Source organism: Amyelois transitella, chromosome 28 (genome assembly GCF_032362555.1).
Source record: "Amyelois transitella isolate CPQ chromosome 28, ilAmyTran1.1, whole genome shotgun sequence".
NCBI lineage: Eukaryota > Metazoa > Arthropoda > Insecta > Lepidoptera > Pyralidae > Amyelois > Amyelois transitella.
In genome coordinates, this window is record NC_083531.1 from 924,209 (window position 1) to 943,093 (window position 18,885).

The 18,885-nt window shown below is 37.5% G+C and overlaps 4 protein-coding genes across 4 annotated transcripts; 3 read left to right on the forward strand and 1 right to left on the reverse strand.

The window, feature by feature from the left end:
- The first annotated feature begins 8 nt into the window (after positions 1 to 8).
- Positions 9 to 1,742, forward strand: LOC106133696 (uncharacterized). The gene is made up of 2 exons (XM_013333507.2): positions 9 to 371; positions 607 to 1,742. The coding sequence occupies exons 1-2, from the start codon at positions 187 to 189 to the stop codon at positions 1,019 to 1,021; spliced, it is 600 nt and encodes a 199-aa protein (XP_013188961.1). The 5' UTR covers positions 9 to 186; the 3' UTR covers positions 1,022 to 1,742.
- Positions 1,743 to 3,263: 1,521 nt separating this feature from the next.
- On the forward strand, positions 3,264 to 4,991 carry LOC106133688 (uncharacterized). The gene is made up of 2 exons (XM_013333498.2): positions 3,264 to 3,687; positions 4,166 to 4,991. Exons 1-2 carry the CDS (start codon positions 3,385 to 3,387, stop codon positions 4,301 to 4,303), a joined length of 441 nt encoding a protein of 146 aa, XP_013188952.1. The 5' UTR covers positions 3,264 to 3,384; the 3' UTR covers positions 4,304 to 4,991.
- Positions 4,992 to 5,027: 36 nt separating this feature from the next.
- On the reverse strand, positions 5,028 to 5,574 carry LOC106133689 (protein LLP homolog). Its single transcript, XM_013333499.2, has one exon. It carries the CDS (start codon positions 5,492 to 5,494, stop codon positions 5,066 to 5,068), a length of 429 nt encoding a protein of 142 aa, XP_013188953.1. The 5' UTR covers positions 5,495 to 5,574; the 3' UTR covers positions 5,028 to 5,065.
- A 417-nt stretch (positions 5,575 to 5,991) lies between these two features.
- On the forward strand, positions 5,992 to 17,695 carry LOC106133737 (uncharacterized). The gene is made up of 11 exons (XM_013333564.2): positions 5,992 to 6,278; positions 6,578 to 6,698; positions 7,033 to 7,200; positions 8,051 to 8,154; positions 8,948 to 8,987; positions 9,822 to 9,999; positions 11,393 to 11,515; positions 12,781 to 12,942; positions 13,469 to 13,645; positions 15,674 to 15,786; positions 16,582 to 17,695. Exons 1-11 carry the CDS (start codon positions 6,212 to 6,214, stop codon positions 17,420 to 17,422), a joined length of 2,094 nt encoding a protein of 697 aa, XP_013189018.1. The 5' UTR covers positions 5,992 to 6,211; the 3' UTR covers positions 17,423 to 17,695.
- Positions 17,696 to 18,885: the final 1,190 nt, after the last annotated feature.

Sequence of the window (18,885 nt, forward strand, 5' to 3'; positions counted from 1 at the left end):
CATTTTTTTTCCCGATGGTGTGGACTCAGCATGATAAAGTCAAAACGGGAAAATATGCTAGAAAACAAAATATTTGCAATTATCTCAGGATAGCAAAGCAAATTAAATTGCTTATAGACTTTTTATTTATGTTACAAATCTCAATCTGCTTCATCAACTTTGCTAGAAACTCACATAACATAATTAATGGCTCAAACTGAAGTCACCCAAAGAAAGTTATTTTATACCAGCAGCTTGAATAAATATTTTTTGTGTGATAACTGTGGCTCGGAAAATCGATTTATTGATAAAAAATCATTGCGCGATCACATTAAATGCTGCAATAGAAAAATTAACTTGAATCAGGTAACAGTAAAGCCCAGAAAATTGAGGTAAGTAGAAAATAGAAAGAGACCAGATTCTTCTAAATGGCAAGATATCGGTGGTCGTAAATGCTGATCAAGGGTAGGCTAGCAGAAATTGGTATTGTATAAGGTTTTATTTTAAATGCCTTTTTTATCATTATTATATTTTATTAATTTGCAATTTAGCAAGAAGCTACAGTGTAGGTAGAGTGTTTAAATGACTAGAGTAATAATTAAATTAATATTTTTGCTAACATTACAGATCAATAGATACTAAAATACATTTTTGCCCAGTATGCAGCAAGAATTACGTAAATTTTTCGACTTTACGATACCACATACGCCAAGCCCATTTCAATTTGATATCAAAAACCCCGTACTATGAGCAGAAGAAGATCAACCAAGTTTGGTTTGAGAACGTTCTCAACAGTGACGCAGTGATAGAAGTCCACAAAACAGGTGTTAACTCTTTGGTGATCAGACGACTAAGCAAAAACACCGCAATCAAAGTTCATAAAACAGAGACAAGTAAAGTTGATTTAACTAATATGTATCCAACTTATAATCGTAAGAAATTGGTTCAGTGTACGGAGTGCGGAATCAATGTTCATCCGCATTTACTTATAAAGCATAAGTTGAAACATCAACGAGAGAAAGAGGGGGCAAATCAAGTTTGAAAACAAATATAAATCTTAATGTTTTCTAGAGCCTGTAAGTCTTACAATAAGTGTAACATATTTATGAACGCAAAATGAAACCCTTGTTTTTCTATAATTTAATAAATTTGACGGCCTCTGTGGCGCAGCGGTAATATGCTTGTCTGTGTCACCGTAGGTCCCGGGTTCGAATCCTGGCCAGGGCGTGATGAGAAACGAACTTTTTCTGATTGGCCTGGGTCTTGGATGTTTATCTATATAAGTATTTATTATAAAATATAGTATTGTTGAGTTAGTATCTCGTAACACAAGTCTCGAACTTTACTTCGAGGCTAACTCAATCAGTGTAATTTGTCCCGTATATATTTATATTTTATTATATATTTATATTATATCTATAGTATGCTCAGCATCATCCAAACATCTTGTTTTTATACTCTCTGGTGGGGAATCAGTGTCAAGGCGTAGGTAAGGAGGGGCAGGGTGGGCAGGCCCACCACAGGCTAGTTTTATGTCGACCCCAGAAATTTTTATATTTACGCGCAAGACTTCCCATCATTTCTTATTACAATGTGTGGTCTATATGACCATTTAATTTTAAATTTGCTGTGCTGTGATATATAAGTTATTCTGAAAATATTGTTCTAGTCTATATTATGTAACTCCATCTGTTTTTTAAGCTATTTGTCTTCTTTGTAAATTGTCAAATTCAAATATAAAATTAACCACCCAATTATTGTGGAACTTCTTAATAAATATTTATTTATTATAATAAAAAATGTTTCAATTTTTTATTTGAGCTTTATAATTATTTTAATGCCCAGTTTTACACGTGATCAGATTTTGCGGACATAGACTAGGACTACCCAATGCCATTCTACCTATAATTATGCACTTTCATTAGTTTCAGATGAACGTCAAGATGACCGAGCCACCTCGCAAAACACAAATATTGTCGAACCAGCCCTTAGTACCTAGTTTGTATGTGTTTGTACCTATATCAAAAAAGTTTGTACCTCAAAGAATTCTAAAATATCGATTGTGATATGTGGTCGTGGTCGTGTCCTCCATCTTGACGTCAAAATGGAGGAACCACATATCATTTCATTGATATAGGTACCAACAGGTACAAACCAGGTACTAAGGGCTGGTTCGACAATATTTGTGTTTTGCGAGGTGGCTCCGCCATCTTAGTTTCAGAGTTTACCTATTTTACAGTGAGTGAAAACATCGTTAAGGGACGTGGGACTCACGTCGAGAGGAAAAAGAGTGTGCCAACCCGTTCATTATCAGTGGCAGCTGTTAAGTGCGCTGATACAACATACTTTTTAATATCTGCTTCCTCCAACTGGCGTCAGTCTCAGTTACATTTTCACTACCCTGGAGAGGAGCCCGGGGTTCGCCATTGAAAGTGGATCCTGTATCAGATTTTTACACGAAGCGACTCCCAGAGCAAGCCTTTGTAGCGGGAGCGATATTTCGGGCTCGACCGCCGCAAAGGGAAGATCTTCCGCCAGGCTATGTGTTATGCCTAGGGAATTGCGGCTCTGACGATGTTGTGTCGGAGGTTGTATATATGCTCCAATCCGTGAAATCTTTGCTTGCGCGATTAAGACTATTCGTCGTTATTGACGGAAAAACAACAAAGTGCCGTGTGGATCCCGGCATCAATAGAAAAAAGCATAGGACCACTCCATCCCTTTCCCATGGATGTCGTAAAAGGCTACTAAGGGATAGGCTTATAAACTTGGGATTCTTCTTTTACTGTCACTTTATATTAATCTAAATTCTATCATGCATACATTCCTTTTTTCGGTATGAACAAGTCAAACTAAATAAAAGCTTTTAAAAATACCCTTATATTGTAATTCTCAGTTCCTTCGTTTTGTTTTTTTCACCTACATCTTCATGTTTTATCCACTCAACACTAAGGCCTCCATATACGCATATTTAACTCGGACACTATCCATTATCCACTATCAAAGTAGCACCTTTGTACTAGAATTACTGTAATAAATGCTCCTGTATATAATTTTGTGTACATAAATAAATAAATAAATCTGAAGAGAGTTATGAATGTGGGTGAAGCGAAGGAAGTATGCAGAGATCGTGGCAAGTGGAAAGAGGTAGCCTCTGCCTACCCCTCCGGAAAAGAGGCGTGACTACGTATGTATGTATGTAAATAAATATGAGTACCGACGGCTGCTGGCAACCCTAGCATAACTTGTTTCCTTTGCTTGTTCGTCGGCAAGCCATTCTAATATCTGTGGACCGGCCGGCTGTCAGAAAAAGTTTAGATCAGTTTCAGATTTTAAACTCTGTCAATCAAGGATAATAATTACCAATAAAAGAACGTACATAACTTAGTTTAAAGTTTCTCTATAATGGCCATACCAGCCTTACGCCAGCCGAAATTATCCGGCAACTTGGACGATTCATCTAAAATAGGTGTTGGAGAAGCGCAGAATGTTATTCTAACTTTAAAAGACAGTAAAAAAGTCTTGGTAACTTCAGACGCGTACCAAGGGATAATGAAAACCAAGGACATGTTTAAATGTATCTTCTGTGGGATTGACATGGAGTTGGATACGAATTATAAGGATAACCACATCAATAGCGCAGCTCATAAACATCGTATGCGCACCTACCCTCATGTTGAAGATTATGGAGAAAATTTGATAAGAAAAGTAAGTTCTTATAATGCTCTCTCTTATGAAAGTAGGTATTTACTGATTGAATTCTCAGAAATATGTTTCAAACATGCAAGCAATGCATGCACTTAATTAGGTTATGAATATATTTTTCTAGCTGTCTCGGCAAACATTGTTCTGCATTTTGTGGGTATGAAAAATAGACATTGGCCAATTCTCAGACCTACTCACAAAATTTAATGAGAATCGGTCAAGCTATTTCAGAGGAGTACGGGAATGAACATCGTGATATGAGATATATATATTTTATTTTTATGCTCGACCTCAACAATTTAACTATGTTTAAACAATATCAAAAATTGGTTTAATAGTTTAATGGTGATTTTCATAAATTATTTAAAAAAATCAAGTTTGGCAAGATTTTCTTTTTTTTTCTATTATCAAAAAACATCCTAAACTTTTTGGTTCCAGATAAAATACACTCACTTTTTTAACATCAAAATTTTTTTTTCAGTTGAACTCAAAGCTCTGTTTTTGCACTATTTGCAACATTGTAGTGTTGTATCCCTTCCTCAAACACCACATTGCTGGGCTGGTACACACCACTGAACTAAAGAAGGCATTAATAAGGGCCACGGCATATGATGCTTAGATAACATTATATACATCAAAGATTTTGTAAAGCCAATGTTATTTATGTATAGATCCTTTATAATGGGTATTTTGGAATAGACCACTCATTTTTGGCCCTTAAAGGGTGGAAAATTGGATCAGCTATGATTGATGACATTGTGATATGAAGTTAGTCGAAGCTTAATTATATTATTGTGATGAAATCTTTTTGTTAGTTTGTGTATTCGTTTTTACTAGCACAATCCTTTTTATTGTTGTAGTTTTTAACTTACGTGGCAGATAACAACTTGATGTCCGACACTCAAGACCCTGGGGGTCGACCATAAAATGGATTTCCCCTTTGTTATTAAAAAAGGTCACAATAGAAAGGCTTTTAGTGATATGGTCACCTCTGCTGTTATTTTTTAATACAAAATAGTGAAGTTGCTGTAATTTATTGTGATGCCACAGAGATATTATTTTGTACAAATTTATGTAATATAATTTGAAGTATTTAGTGCCATATGCCGTAAAACCCTTATGATGGTAAACTATTAGACCAGAAGGCTGTCAATTAATTACAAATATTAATTTTCGACTGCTCATCTGAAAAATGTTTATATCATTAACTCTCTTAGCATCATCATTAAGCCATTCAGCTGAATGTAGTGTGAGAGCCTTTGTCTTTTCTCACCTATTGGCTGTGTCTACCACGTAAGGAATGAAAACGTAATGTATGCTATATAAGATAATTAAATAAAAGATTTAATAAATTTAAATTTTTTATTATATTCACTTACAATTACTTTCTGCGTTTCTTGGCTTTCTTTTTGATATTTTTCTTGGCGCCGACTTTATTTATTTTCGCTATTTTCCTCTTGTGCAGCCAGACTGGATATTGTCCGTTTTGATCCTTTAAAGTTTTTGAACTAAAGACGCGTTTTTTACCATTATCTCCTTCAACTTCAATTTTTTCGTCGTCCGAACTCATTTCCACATCGTCAGGATCCTCCTCGGCAGGTTTCTCCAGATTTTTGCGCTTTTTCTTGCCAATTTGACCAGCATCCAAAAATATCACTTGATCTGATTCCATAACCTCACTTTCTGTTACCTTTTCTTCCTCTTTAATACCAAGCATTTTCTTTAACCTGGCCAGTTCTTTTACAGCATATCGTTCCCGCTTGATAGCTCGACATTTTCGCTTCCATCTACTGCGTAATGATTTCGCCATAGTTGATCAGAAAATATTTTTGTTATTGAGACGTGCGTTGCAATTTGCAGCACGTTCGTGAAGGAAAAGAAATATCAATGTCAAGTAAAATTAAGAGATTGTCAATGTCAAAATGATGGTTTTTGTATCGGTTTTATTTTGTAGCTATATATTGACATAAAAAGTTAGCTTAATGACGATATAAAAGCATTCAGTAATATTTTTATTTAACTATATACTTTATTTTTATATAAATTACTTATTTAGAAAGGTAACAAACAAAATATTCTGGGAAAATTTTAAGTCTTCGACGTGTGTAATGGTGAGTATAGAAAATATTTTAGCTAAAGCACAGGACCAAACATTTATTTTTTACAAACACCTATTTATAATCAATCGATTGAAGTCATTTAAGTATTCGGTAAATTACGATTGCAGCGCAATTGTGCTTTTTTTACTTGTTTTTTTCCTCTCATCATAACTGTCAAAGTCAGTATTACTTTTTGTTTGTCATCTTGTTTTGTCAGTTCAGGCTTGTGTTTCTTTTCTTGTCCTTGTTTTTCAAATGAAATCTCAAAAAATAACATTTGGACTTGTTCCAAAACTTTTCTGTTTATAACAGCCGGTTTATTAATCCCATATTCGACGAAGTTTCTTTGTTTTGAGTGTATTTTAGTTTTATTGAAACGCAAAGTGGCGTCTGTAATCATTTAACATTTGATTGTTATTTATTATAAAATGGGAAGTTTGAAAGCTGATGATGATGATAAAAAGGAGTTTGATGATAGCGGGTACGTTCAGGATGGTAAGTAGAGTTTTAATTTCATGAGTACTTTTTTTGTCTTGGTACCCACATATATAATTTTTTTTATTCGCTTTTATTCACCTATATCCCTTATTTTTCTTCTTATCGAAACTTATTTTTCGTCAGTCATCGACTACAGAGCTTGTAGAGAAGAATTGTTTATAAGTCTACCTCAATTTAGGAAAGTAAAAATTCAAGATATAAATATCAGCATTTACAGATAAATGGTTTTCCATTAATAAGAATTTTGTCCATAATTAGTGATATTATTACAGCCACCTGTTTTCTATATATTTCAGAGGGCCCCCACAAGTCGTCCCTGGAGGAAGGGAAGCACATTTCACTTCTGGACTTGTCGGATGATGTGCTGCTTTGTATACTGCGCTACTGTGAGGCCTTTGACCTGAAAGCACTGGGCTTGTGAGTATTTCAAACACCTTTGTTGCGGCTTGTAGGCAACCTTCTTCATATATGCCATAGATAGATAGATAGATAAAACTCTTTATTGCACCATAAGAGTAAAACATACAAAACAACACAAAGCAGAAGCAGCAGCAGCCATAGTAAAAGTTGCTGTGGTTTTGTTGGCTCTGTCTACCCCGCAAGGGATATAGACTTGACTATATGTATCAGAACAATCAACAAATATAAAACTCGTTCAAAACGAAAGAGTTTTATATATTATATTGATTAGAAGAATTTTCAAACCACACAGCACAGAATGACACACATGATTAAAATCACTTCCCCTCAGCACGTGCACTCGCCTAGCGTCTCTGATCCGGGATCGCTCGCTGTGGCAGGATGTGGACGCGCGCGGAGCCCCGTGCGGCCGGCGGAGGCTCCGCTGGCTGCTCGCTCACGCCCTGCACGCGGGCACCACACGGCTCAAGATTAAAGGGTTCGCTGAACAATTCAAGGGGTGAGTTCTTCGCTTGATTTGTAAGCCGTTTTCTAGGACTATGCATATAAATAGAAGGTTGTAGGCTTAATGATGTGGAGATTGTTGGAACAGTGTGTGATTATGATTACAGATATATTAGCTTCTAAAGCAAAAGATTAAGCCCTTAGATAGAATAGCAAGTTTATTAACTTATCCTTTAGTCGCCTTTTACGACATCCATGGGAAAGGGAAGGAGTGGTCCTTTTTTTTTATTGGTGCCGGTAATCACACGGCAATTATACATACATAGAATAGAATAGATTTATTTTCAAAATTGGATACAAGATATCACTTATTGACGTCACATCACTTAAATCTAATTATAACTACTACCGCTTCCAAAGCGCATGTGTAGAAGAAGCGGCGAAACAAACTACACTGCAGCATTTTCATCGGACGTCAATGTACAAATATAGATCTCTTAAATCTAAATCATGAACGAATACATATTGTCTACATTAAAAAACATGAATGAATGTAGAACTAGTTATTTCAATACGAATTCGATATTTCGTCAAATAAATAAAGATAAAATAAAATATGTACACACTGTACAAATTATGTCAACACCATGTCAAAAATGCACAAGCATTTAAGAGGCCATTATGTCATATGGTCACGTCTACATCCCTTGCGGGGTAGACAGAGCCAATAGTCTTGAAAATACTGATAGGCCACGTTCACGGCAATTATATACAAAAATTTGTATAAAAATCAATAATGATACCCCCGTGCGAACCCCTGGCGGGTTGCTGGTGACGCTTGATTTTATTTAACTTTATCATGAGTAATGGAGTATTGAAGTATGTAATGTTCATTTATATTTCAGTTGTCAAGGACACGTGAATCATCCGCGGAAGGAAACGGAAGTTAAGTCCGGGGAGAAGGCGGACGAAGCCGGGACATCGGGACGGAGTGCCCCGCCACCGCGGAGTAAGTTGATCACGTCTTTATTCCTTACGGTTTAGACAGAGAGAAGAGTCTTAGTTGAATGTTGGCTCTGTCTACCCCACAAGTGATATATTAATAACAAAAGTACTTAGCTAAAGTACGTTGATCACGTCTATATTCCTTACGGTTTAGACAGAGCCAAGAGTCAATTTAAATGTAAATTTCTGAACTTAAATAAAAAGTTATAAATAAATATAAATAAATAAATATATACGGGACAAATTACACTGATTGAGTTAGCCTCGAAGTAAGTTCGAGACTTGTGTTACGAGATACTAACTCAACGATACTATATTTTATAATAAATACTTATATAGATAAACATCCAAGACCCAGGCCAATCAGAAAAAGTTCTTTTCTCATCATGCCCTGGCCGGGATTCGAACCCGGGACCTCCGGTGTCACAGACAAGCGTACTACCGCTGAGCCACAGAGGCCGTCAGAGTTAGTTTCATTAATGCTTCAGTTTTTATTTTCTTCTTACATTAATAAAAGACGGCCTCTGTGGCGCAGCGGTAGAACGCTTGTCTGTGACACCGGAGGTCCCGGGTTTGAATCCCGGCCAGGGCATGATGAGAAAAGAACTTTTTCTGATTGGCCTGGGTCTTGGATGTTTATCTATATAAGTATTTATTATAAAATATAATATCGTTGAGTAAGTAACTCGTAACACAAGTCTAGAACTTACTTAGATTCTAACTCAATCAGTGTTATTTGTCCGGTATATATTTATTTATTTATATATATTAGATAATATATTTTTTTATAATTTCAGCTTGGCCCAGCCGGGAGTTTCACTTATATCAATTACCGAGGTGAGAGTCGAGAAATAACGAAATGACAATTTATTTAATTATTTATTTATATACATAGATGCTGAGATATATACATACATACATACATAGGAGCCGTGTGGTTCCCGGTACCAATAGAAACACTTCGTTTCTGTCAGATGTCGTAAAAGGCGACTTAGGGATAGGCTAAGAAACTTGGGATTCTTTTTTAAGGTGATGGGCTAGCAACCTGTGTCACTATTTGAATCTCAATTCCATCATCGAGCCGAACAGCTGAACGTGGCCATTCTTTTCAAAATTGTTGGCTCTGTGCACCCCGCAAGGGATAGACATACATACATACATACATAAAATCACGCCTCTTTCCCGGAGGGGTAGGCAGAGACTACCTCTTTCCACTTGCCACGATCTCTGCATATTTCCTTCGCTTCATCCACATTCGTAACTCTCTTCATGCAAGCTCGGCGGTTTCGGGTACTTTTGACCTGACCCTTTACCAGGACGTCCTTAATTTGATCAAGATACGTTCGTCTAGGTCTTCCCACTCCGACCTTTCCCTCCACACTCTCCTCGTATATCTGCTTAGTCAACCTGTTTTCATTCATCCTCTCCACATGACCGAACCAACTCAACATACCCTTTTCTATTCCTGTAACTACATCTTCTTTCACATCACAACATTCCCTTATCACGCTTATCCTTATCCGGTCACTCAATTTCACACCCATCATACTCCTTAACGCTCTCCGTGAGCGGTACGCGGTCTGCTGAAAGCTGCTGAAAGCCATAATTATGTGTATATATTTTTTTATTTTTAAAATTAGAATTAACAACATTTTGACGTATGTATTTCAGGCCCAGCGTGTCCCCGTCTTGGCCCGACGAGGATATGCCCCGGTCTCATAGGCCGTCCCCGGACACCGCCTGCCCCGGTCCCGTGTTCCCTTTGTCGCCGTGTCTCCTACGACAAGCGTCGCTGCAGTGCTCGCTTACGGAATTGGCGATCGAGTATTGCGATATTAACTGTAGCAATGTAAGTTGTTCCATTTTCGCCGTTTTTAGCGTGTTGAAACTTATCGAGAAGATGTTCCTGTAGGCTTGTGTGTGATGTGATGCTTGGGGAACCGCGCGACGGAGGACGTTGTGTCGGAGGTTGCTATATATAGCCCCAATCCGTGAAATGATTGCTTGCGCGATTTAGACTCTTAGCAGTTAGAGTGGAATAAAGTGGAATGGGGTGGTATAGAGTGGGATATAGTGGAATAAAGTGGAATAGGGTGGAATAGAGTGGAATAGAATTAAGTAGAGTGGAATAGTTAAGTAGAGTGGAATAGGGTGGAATAGAGTGGAATAGAGTGGAATAGGGTGGAATAGAGTTGAGTAGAGTGGAATAGGGTGGAATAGAGTGGAATAGGGTGGAATAGAGTGGAGTAGAGTGGTATAGAGTGGAATAGGGTGGAATAGAGTTGAGTAGAGTGGAATAGGGTGAAATAGAGTGGAATAGCTCACTCCATGCTAGTTTAGCATTCACAAAGGTGAAACAAATAACACGAAGATGCACGCGTCGCGCTAGCTTTTTGGTTCTACCCAAGACGAGAACGAACTATGGGAAAAAATCAATTACCTTCGAAGGCGCACAGTTTTATACAAACTACCGTCTGACTTAAAAAATGTTAATCCATTTAATGCATTCAAGGTTAAACTTGCAGAATATATTATGAAACATTATTAGCTTAAATGTTTTATAGGAAGTACGTACATAAAGTGGCTAAGATAAAAACAGTGAATGCATTGCTAGGGTGCAAACAGGGTGTGTGCGAACAAGGCGAATGTAATACTTTTTACTCTTTAAATATGTTCTCATGTCATGTCTTTTTTGAGAATAAATATCTTTAAACCTATAGGGTGGAATAGAGTGGAATAGAGTGGAATAGAGTGGAGTAGAGTGGAATAGAGTTAAGTAGAGTGGAATAGGGTGGAATAGAGTGGAATAGAGTGGAATGGGATGGAATAGGATGGAATAGAGTTGTATAGGATGGAATAGAGTGGTATAGATTGGAATAGGATGGAATAGAGTGGAATAGAGTGGTATAGAGTGGAATAGGGTGAAATAGAGTGGTATAGAGTGGTATAGAGTGGTATAGAGTGGAAAAGGGTGGAATAGAGTGGAATAGAGTTGAGTAGAGTGGAATAGAGTGGTATAGAGTGGAAAAGGGTGGAATAGAGTGGAATAGAGTTGAGTAGAGTGGAATGGAGTGGAGTAGAGTGAAATAGAGTTGAGTAGAGTGGAATAGAGTTGAGTAGTGTGGAATAGGATGGAATAGAGTGAAATAGGGTGGAATAGAGTAGACTGGAGTAGAAAAGAGTAGTACCACACGGAATATTTTTTTATATACAGTTACAGAAATCATGTTTTCCGTTGACAGATTTCTCTGAGCCACTTCCCACCGCGCCTGACAAGTTTGTCTCTGCGCGGCACCAAGTGTTACAACATGCCGCTGGACAAGTCCTTCCTGTTCAAGATACAGAATGTGTTGCCCGACTTGGAGGTGAGATAACGATTTAAAAAGCGAATTTAATTTTTTGAGAGAACTAGCTGTGCCCGCGACTTCGTCCGCGCGGAATAGTTAGTTTGGCCATCATTGAAACCCTCAAGGATGAATAATTTTCCCCGTCATTCCATATTTATCTTTGCTCCTTATAGTTGCAGCGTGATTTTATAAGTATAAAGCCTTAAGCCTTCCTCGATAAATGGTCTATTCAACACAAATACAATTTTTCAATTTTAACCAGTAGTTCCTGAGATTAGTGCGTTTAAACATACAAATAAACTCTTCATCTTTATAATATTAGTATAGATTGTATTTAGGTGTATTTATTTGTTATTTGACATTATATATGTACACAGCACGGAGGATTATATTAATGATAAACGTGTGTGGCCCGAGCTTGACATGACCTCTTAAATGCTTGTGCGTTTTTGACATGGTCTTGACATAATTTGTACAGTATGTACATATTTTATTTTATCTTTATTTTTATTTTATTTGACGAAATATTCGTATTGACATAATTAGATTTACATTCATTCATGTTTTTTAATGTAGACAAAGTGCATTCGTCCACGATTTAGATTTACGAGATCTACTATATTTGTAAATTGACGTCCGATGAAAATGCTGCAGTGCAGTTTGTTCCGCCGCTTCTTCTGCACACGCGCTTTGGAAGTGGCAGTAGTTATAATTAGATTTAAGTGATGCGACGTCAACAAGTGATACCTTGTATCCAATTTTGAAAATAAATCTAGATAGATAGATAGATAAAACTCTTTATTGCACCATAAGAGTAAAACATACAAAACAACACAAAGCAGATATAGATGGTACAAAGGCGGACTTATCGCTAAAGCAATCTCTTCCAGTCAACCTTTGGGTGGAAGGAAACCAAACAGGAGATTGGCGTTGGCGCAGAGCAAGATAAATAAATGTTTGAACATAATAAAATACAAACATAATATATATCTACATATATATAATACATATCCTACTACTATTATAAAGGCGAAAGTTTGTATGGATGTTTGTTACTCTTTCACGCAAAAACTACTGAACCGATTACCATGAAATTTGGTATGTAGGTAGCTGAAGACCCAGAATAACACATAGGCTACTTTTTATCCCAGAGTTCCCGCGGGATTGATAGGGTTTCCATGCGGACGAAGTCGCGGGCGGCCTCTAGTAAATACATAAAAATAACATATACTAAGGATAGAGTAGAATTATCTCAATCTATTCTATTGTATTGTATCCGCCAGGAGTTGGACGTGTCGGAGTGCGGCTGGCTGGAGGCGGCGTGCCTGCTGCCGCTGAGCAAGCTGCGCGCGCTGCGCCGCCTGCGCGCCGCCCGCTGCGCGCGCCTCGCCGAGTGCGTCGCGTACGCCTCGCTCGCCGCGCGCTACGGCTTCCGCGCGCTGCAGGTCGCCCGCTCTGTTTACAGTTTCATTCATTCATTCGTTCGTTCGTTCACTCGTTCGTTCACTATTTCATTCACTCATTCGTTCACTCGTTCATTCATTCACTCACTCATTCACTCACTCATTCCGTCACTCATTCACTCACTCATTCATTCACTCACTCATTCGTTACTAGTACTCGTACTCATTCCTTATTAACTCATTCATACATTAATTCACTCATGCATTCACTCATTCATTCGTTCGTTCGTTCATTCGCTCACTCATTATTAACACATTTAATTATTCATTAACTCATTCACTCATGCATTCACTTATTATCTCATCATCATATTAATATAATCACACACGACGAACAATGAGCGGGGTATAACATGAAAATGCTCAAGGCGCTCTTCATAAAAGGAATGTGCGCGGCCCATACGGCGCCTGTAACATACGATTTTTTATGAAGCGACACTGAATTCAACGATTGAGTCTTTTACGACAACATCGTCCCAGTTGGTCAAAATTTATTATCAACAAGCAGGTGTTCGACTTGCGCGGCTCCCCGCTGGGCGACTCGGAGGCGACGGCGCTGGGCTGGCTGCCGCGGCTCGAGGAGCTGTACCTGTCGTCGGCGCGGGAGACGTGCGCGGCGCCGCACGCGCACCACGCGGGCGACACGCTGCCGCCCGCCGCAGAACTACACGGCTGGGAGGCACAGGTCACTGTCTATATACATACATACATACATAAAATATCTATAATAAGTAATAAACATACATACATACATAAACTCACGCCTCTTTCCCGGAGGGGTAGGCAGAGACTACCTCTTTCCACTTGCCACGATCCCTGCATACTTCCTTTGCTTCATCCACATTCATAACTCTCTTCATGCAAGCTCGGCGGTTTCGGGTACTTTTGACCTGACCCTTTGCCAGGACGTCCTTAATTTGATCAAGATACGTTCGTCTAGGTCTTCCCACCCCGACCTTTCCCTCCACACTCTCCTTGTATATCTGCTTAGTCAACCTGCTTTCATTCATCCTCTCCACATGACCAAACCATCTCAACATACCCTTTTCTATTCCTGTAACTACATCTTCTTTCACATCACAACATTCCCAAGATTACATGATTACGCGATTCATTTTCATCTTATTTCAATAAGTAATATAATAATAATAAAATATCTTCTTCTTCTTCGTCGTTACCTTTTCCCACTTTCTACGTGGGGTCGGCACAGTATGTTAGTTTTATCACTAATCATACTGGAAAGCTTTGGCTTTAGTTTTATGACCGGCCGCCTGCCTGACGTCAACCCTCTTTGGGTGTGCTTTTGTGGCACCTAGCTGTATGTGCTCTTGTCCCTCAGTCGCCTTTTACGACATCCACGGGAAGGAATGGAGTGGACCTATTCTTTTTTTTCTGTTGGTGCCGGGAACCAAACGGCACTATATATATTTATAATAAACTATCGGCCCGCCCTGGCTTCGCACGGGTGGACATATTTTTGTGTTTTATATTTTGAAATAAATTTATTTCAAAACAAATTTAAGCCTATGTCACTTTTGAAGGTCTATTCTATATCTGTGCCAAATTTTATCAAAATCGGACCAGTAGTTTTTGAGTTTATTCCACACAAACATACAAAAATACAAATCTTTCCTCTTTATTATTAGTGTGGAGTGTGGATATATACAGGACAAATTACACAGATTGAGTTAGCCTCAAAGTAAGTTCGACACTTGTGTTACGAGATACTAACTCGACGATACTATATCTATACTAATATTATAAAGCTGAAGAGTTTGTTTGTTTGTTTGATCGCGCTAATCTCAGGAACTAGTGGTTCGAATTGCAAAATTCTTTTTGCGTTAAATAGACCATTTATCGAGGAAGGCTTTAGGCTGTATAACATGCAACTATAAGGAGCAAAGAAATTATTCATCCTTGAGGGAGGAGTCGTACTATTTGTTTAAAAAGTGAAATATTTTTAATATTGGCATGATAATAACTTATGTAATAACTTAAGACAGAAGGTCCTTTAAGTAGAGACTAAAATAGATTAACCGATTTGGTATTACATGGATCACACAACTTTTTACGGTAGACAGACTGAGACTTGGGTTTTTCACAGAATATTTTTGATGGCATATTATATGTTTGTTTGTAATATCTTTATTGCATTACCTGTATGAAATAGCAGGTATCCGTCGCCGCAATTTTTTCAATACAAACAACTTTTAGACGTATAATGAAAAAAAAATTGCCAACAAATCACGACATTGTTTATAAAAAAATATAACTTTATCATTATCACAGAAACAAAGAAATGGTACATAGTTATAAATGAAACAAATCACTTGCAATTAATTTATCCTATATTGCCATATTATCCTATGAAGGGATCACTTCCAGTCAAAGGGCAAACAATAAAGGAACTACATACATACATATGGTCACATCTATATACCTTGCGGGGTAGACAGAGCCAACAGTCTTGAAAAGACTGATAGGTCACGTTCAGCTGTTTGGCTTAATGATAGAATTGAGATTCAAATAGTGAGGGGTTGCTAGCCCATCGCCTGAAAGAAGAATCCCAAATTTATAAGCCTATCCCTTTATCGCCGTTTACGACATCCATGGGAACGAGATGGAGTGGTCCTATTCATTTTTTTATTGATGCCGGGAACCACACGGCACAATAAAGGAACTACAATAATATTAATTCCCATTCTATTTACAGGAACCGGAATACTTCAAGTACATATTGAAACGTCCTAAGGGCAAAAGGGGCGTTAAACCGGACGAGCAATGCTTCCACGGTTTGCCCTTCAACCAATGTACGGATGGCTTCGAGTAAGTTCCATTTTTTTCCCCCCATAAATGAGAGGTTTTGGATTTCCACAACCATTATTACGGCTCTGTCGAACCCGCAAGGGATATAGGCGTGATTATATGTTTATATATGTATGAGGAATCCTAAGTTTATAAGCCTATCCCTTAATCGTCTTTTACGACACCCATGGGAAAGAAATAGACTGGTCCTTTATGGTCCATGTTATAATCCAATATGCGTTAAGTACCCCTGCAAAGGTTGCGGAGGTCAGACGGGAGTCGCTTCGTGTAAAACCTGACTCACCCAATCCAGGATCCATGGTCGAAGACATACCCCGGGCTCCTCTCCAGAGTGGTGAGGATGCAACCGGGACTAAAGCCAGGAGGAAAACTAACTTTCGCTTATATATAATATTAATTGCGAGTCTAATGATAAGACGAGTTCTGAATAAATAGCTAAATAAATATACATATACGGGATAAATTATACAGATTGAGTTAGCCTCGAAGTAAGTTCGAGACTTGTGTTACGAGATACTAACTCAACGATACTATATTTATAATAAATACTTATATAGATAAACATCCAAGACCTAAACCAATCAGAGAAGGTTCGTTTCTCATCACGCCCTGACCGGGATTCGAACCCGGGACCTCCGGTGTCACAGACAAGCGTATTACCGCTGCGCCGAAGAGGCCGTCGTAACCTAATACATACATACATACATATAGTCACGTCTATATCCCTTACGAGGTAGACAGAGCCAATAGTCCCGAAAAGACTAACTCGTAACCTAATGTTTTCAACTATTACAGACAAGAAACCACTAAGAAGTCTACTCGCGATCTGAAACGCACAGCGCAAATAACAGAAGAGCCCGGGCCTTCCAAGAGGAGGCGCTCACTGACAGACTCCTCATGGGACTCCGATGAAGAACAATTCGAAAATAGTGATGAAAACGGTGATGAAACGAAATCAAGTGAATGTGATGGTGGTGATGTGAAAACTGGACAGTTTAATAATGATTTGGGTGATGGAGCTGTGAATTCTGATGGCAACGGTGAAGCTAATGTAGTTAGAGAAGATGTAGTTCTGAACGGAGATCTTAATGAACAAAGAAGTAACAACGGCCAAGTTGAAGTGAATATAATTGAGGCTAACCTCAGAAATGGTAATGTGAATGATAACATTGAAGTGAGACCGCTTGCTCATGTTCTTTTTGTGAATGTTGGACACCAATTGAGACCGGTTTGTAGGTTGGCTGCACCTAATGAAGTCAACGGTGATGACTTGAGAAGATGGCCTCTGGAACAATTGTCGTTCTTAAATCAACAAACAACGAACAATCATGACTTGATAACTGACTCGGCTATACGCAGCTTCGGTCATTCGGATGATGATAATATAAATGTGTTCCACATAGGCGGTCCGCCTAACCCGCAGAATTCTAGACCGAACAAGTCCAATTTGAGAATTTTGTCCGTAGTTGGATATAAGAATATAACGGATAGGAGTTTGGTGCATTTGAGAACGTCCGCTCCTAATTTGGAAGTGATAGATTTTAGCCGTACTGGTGTTACTGAAAATGGGGTGAACATGTTTAAACTAAGCAGGCCGGAGGTGGAGGTTAAGTATAGTGCGTTTGTTGAACAATAGCCTTTAGGATTCATACAGTTAAAAATAGGGAATAGGCTTGTATCAGAGATTTTGTTTGTAAACGCGGGTCCTACTTTTTTTTGGTCGGTAATTTGACTTTAAAAAGGAGGATATTATGAAACGCCTTGACCTAATAAATATACAGGGTTGTCAATAAAATGTCAAAATTGTAAGACTTGGTAGCTAAGGTCATAAACAACAACATTTGTTCTATGATTTATGGTAATTTGTTAAATTTACAGTTATACATAAATAAATATCTACTTAATTATATGTTTGAATGTTTTCAACTTTTTGTCATTTAACTTTTTATACGCACGCGTCATGCGTTCTTGTGTGAGCATGGTAAAAATGTCACATGTCATTCTTGGAGCGGTAGACAGAGGCCACATCTATCATCACAGTATATACATCCAGTCACGTCCATATCCCTTGAAGGGTAGACGAAGCCAACAGTCTTAAAAAGACTGATAGGCCACGGTCAGCTGTCATCATCACAGCACAATAAATATACTTTTGTTAAATCATTTTTAATTAATGTTTTGAGTTATCCAAGGAAAAACGTTGTTTTTATGATAAAGTTCTGTATAGCACAGCACATACATATATTGAATAAGTTCATTCGTAAATTACCTTGTATTTCTCTCCATAATAAATAATATTATTAGCAGAAACAAATAGTGAAAAATGTAAGTTATCCGATTTGCGCTATGGTTAGCATTCATATCGAATGTCAAATTAAGTGAAATTTTTAGAATTGGATTGAACAAACAAAAGCACATTTTTTTTTAAATTAGGGTACATGTTAAGTTACATGTAGTTCGTATTTTGTCACAATTACCTAAAAAAAATAATGTAATAGATTTATTTGTAGCATGTAAATAAATTATTTTTATTTATTATGTACGGATTGTCGTTAATTAAAATGAATATTTTTAAAAGTAAGTGTGATTCGCTAGATGTTTTACAAAATATTTATACATATATATATAAAGACCTAAAAACATACGGTTTTCGCTTTGATTGGTCAGCCTTACCTTAAATTAATTCGAAATATAATTGAGTAAGTAAAATTTTAACCTTAAATCTTAATCCGCCTCATTAAAGTTCGCCTTTCTATAATTTGAAGGAGGTTTTTCGAAACTGCAATAAGTTTTGTTAATGAAATCATTAAATTTGATAGATAAATATCTAGTTATTAATGAATAAAAAAAAATTTAAATTCCGGGGTAAATAATGATAATTAAGACCAAAAATTCTATGTAGTAAAATAATAAAAACTTCTTTTTGTTCAAATATGATAAAGAAAATTTAGTGCGAAACGAAGAATAACTCCGGACTTGGAAAAGATCTCAAAAATACTGTTTTCTAAAAATTGTTAATGTGTCTGTTATATTGAGTACAAATTAAGAAGTAAATTTTAACAGATTTTTTGTCTCACAAACAAATGTGTCTATTTTACT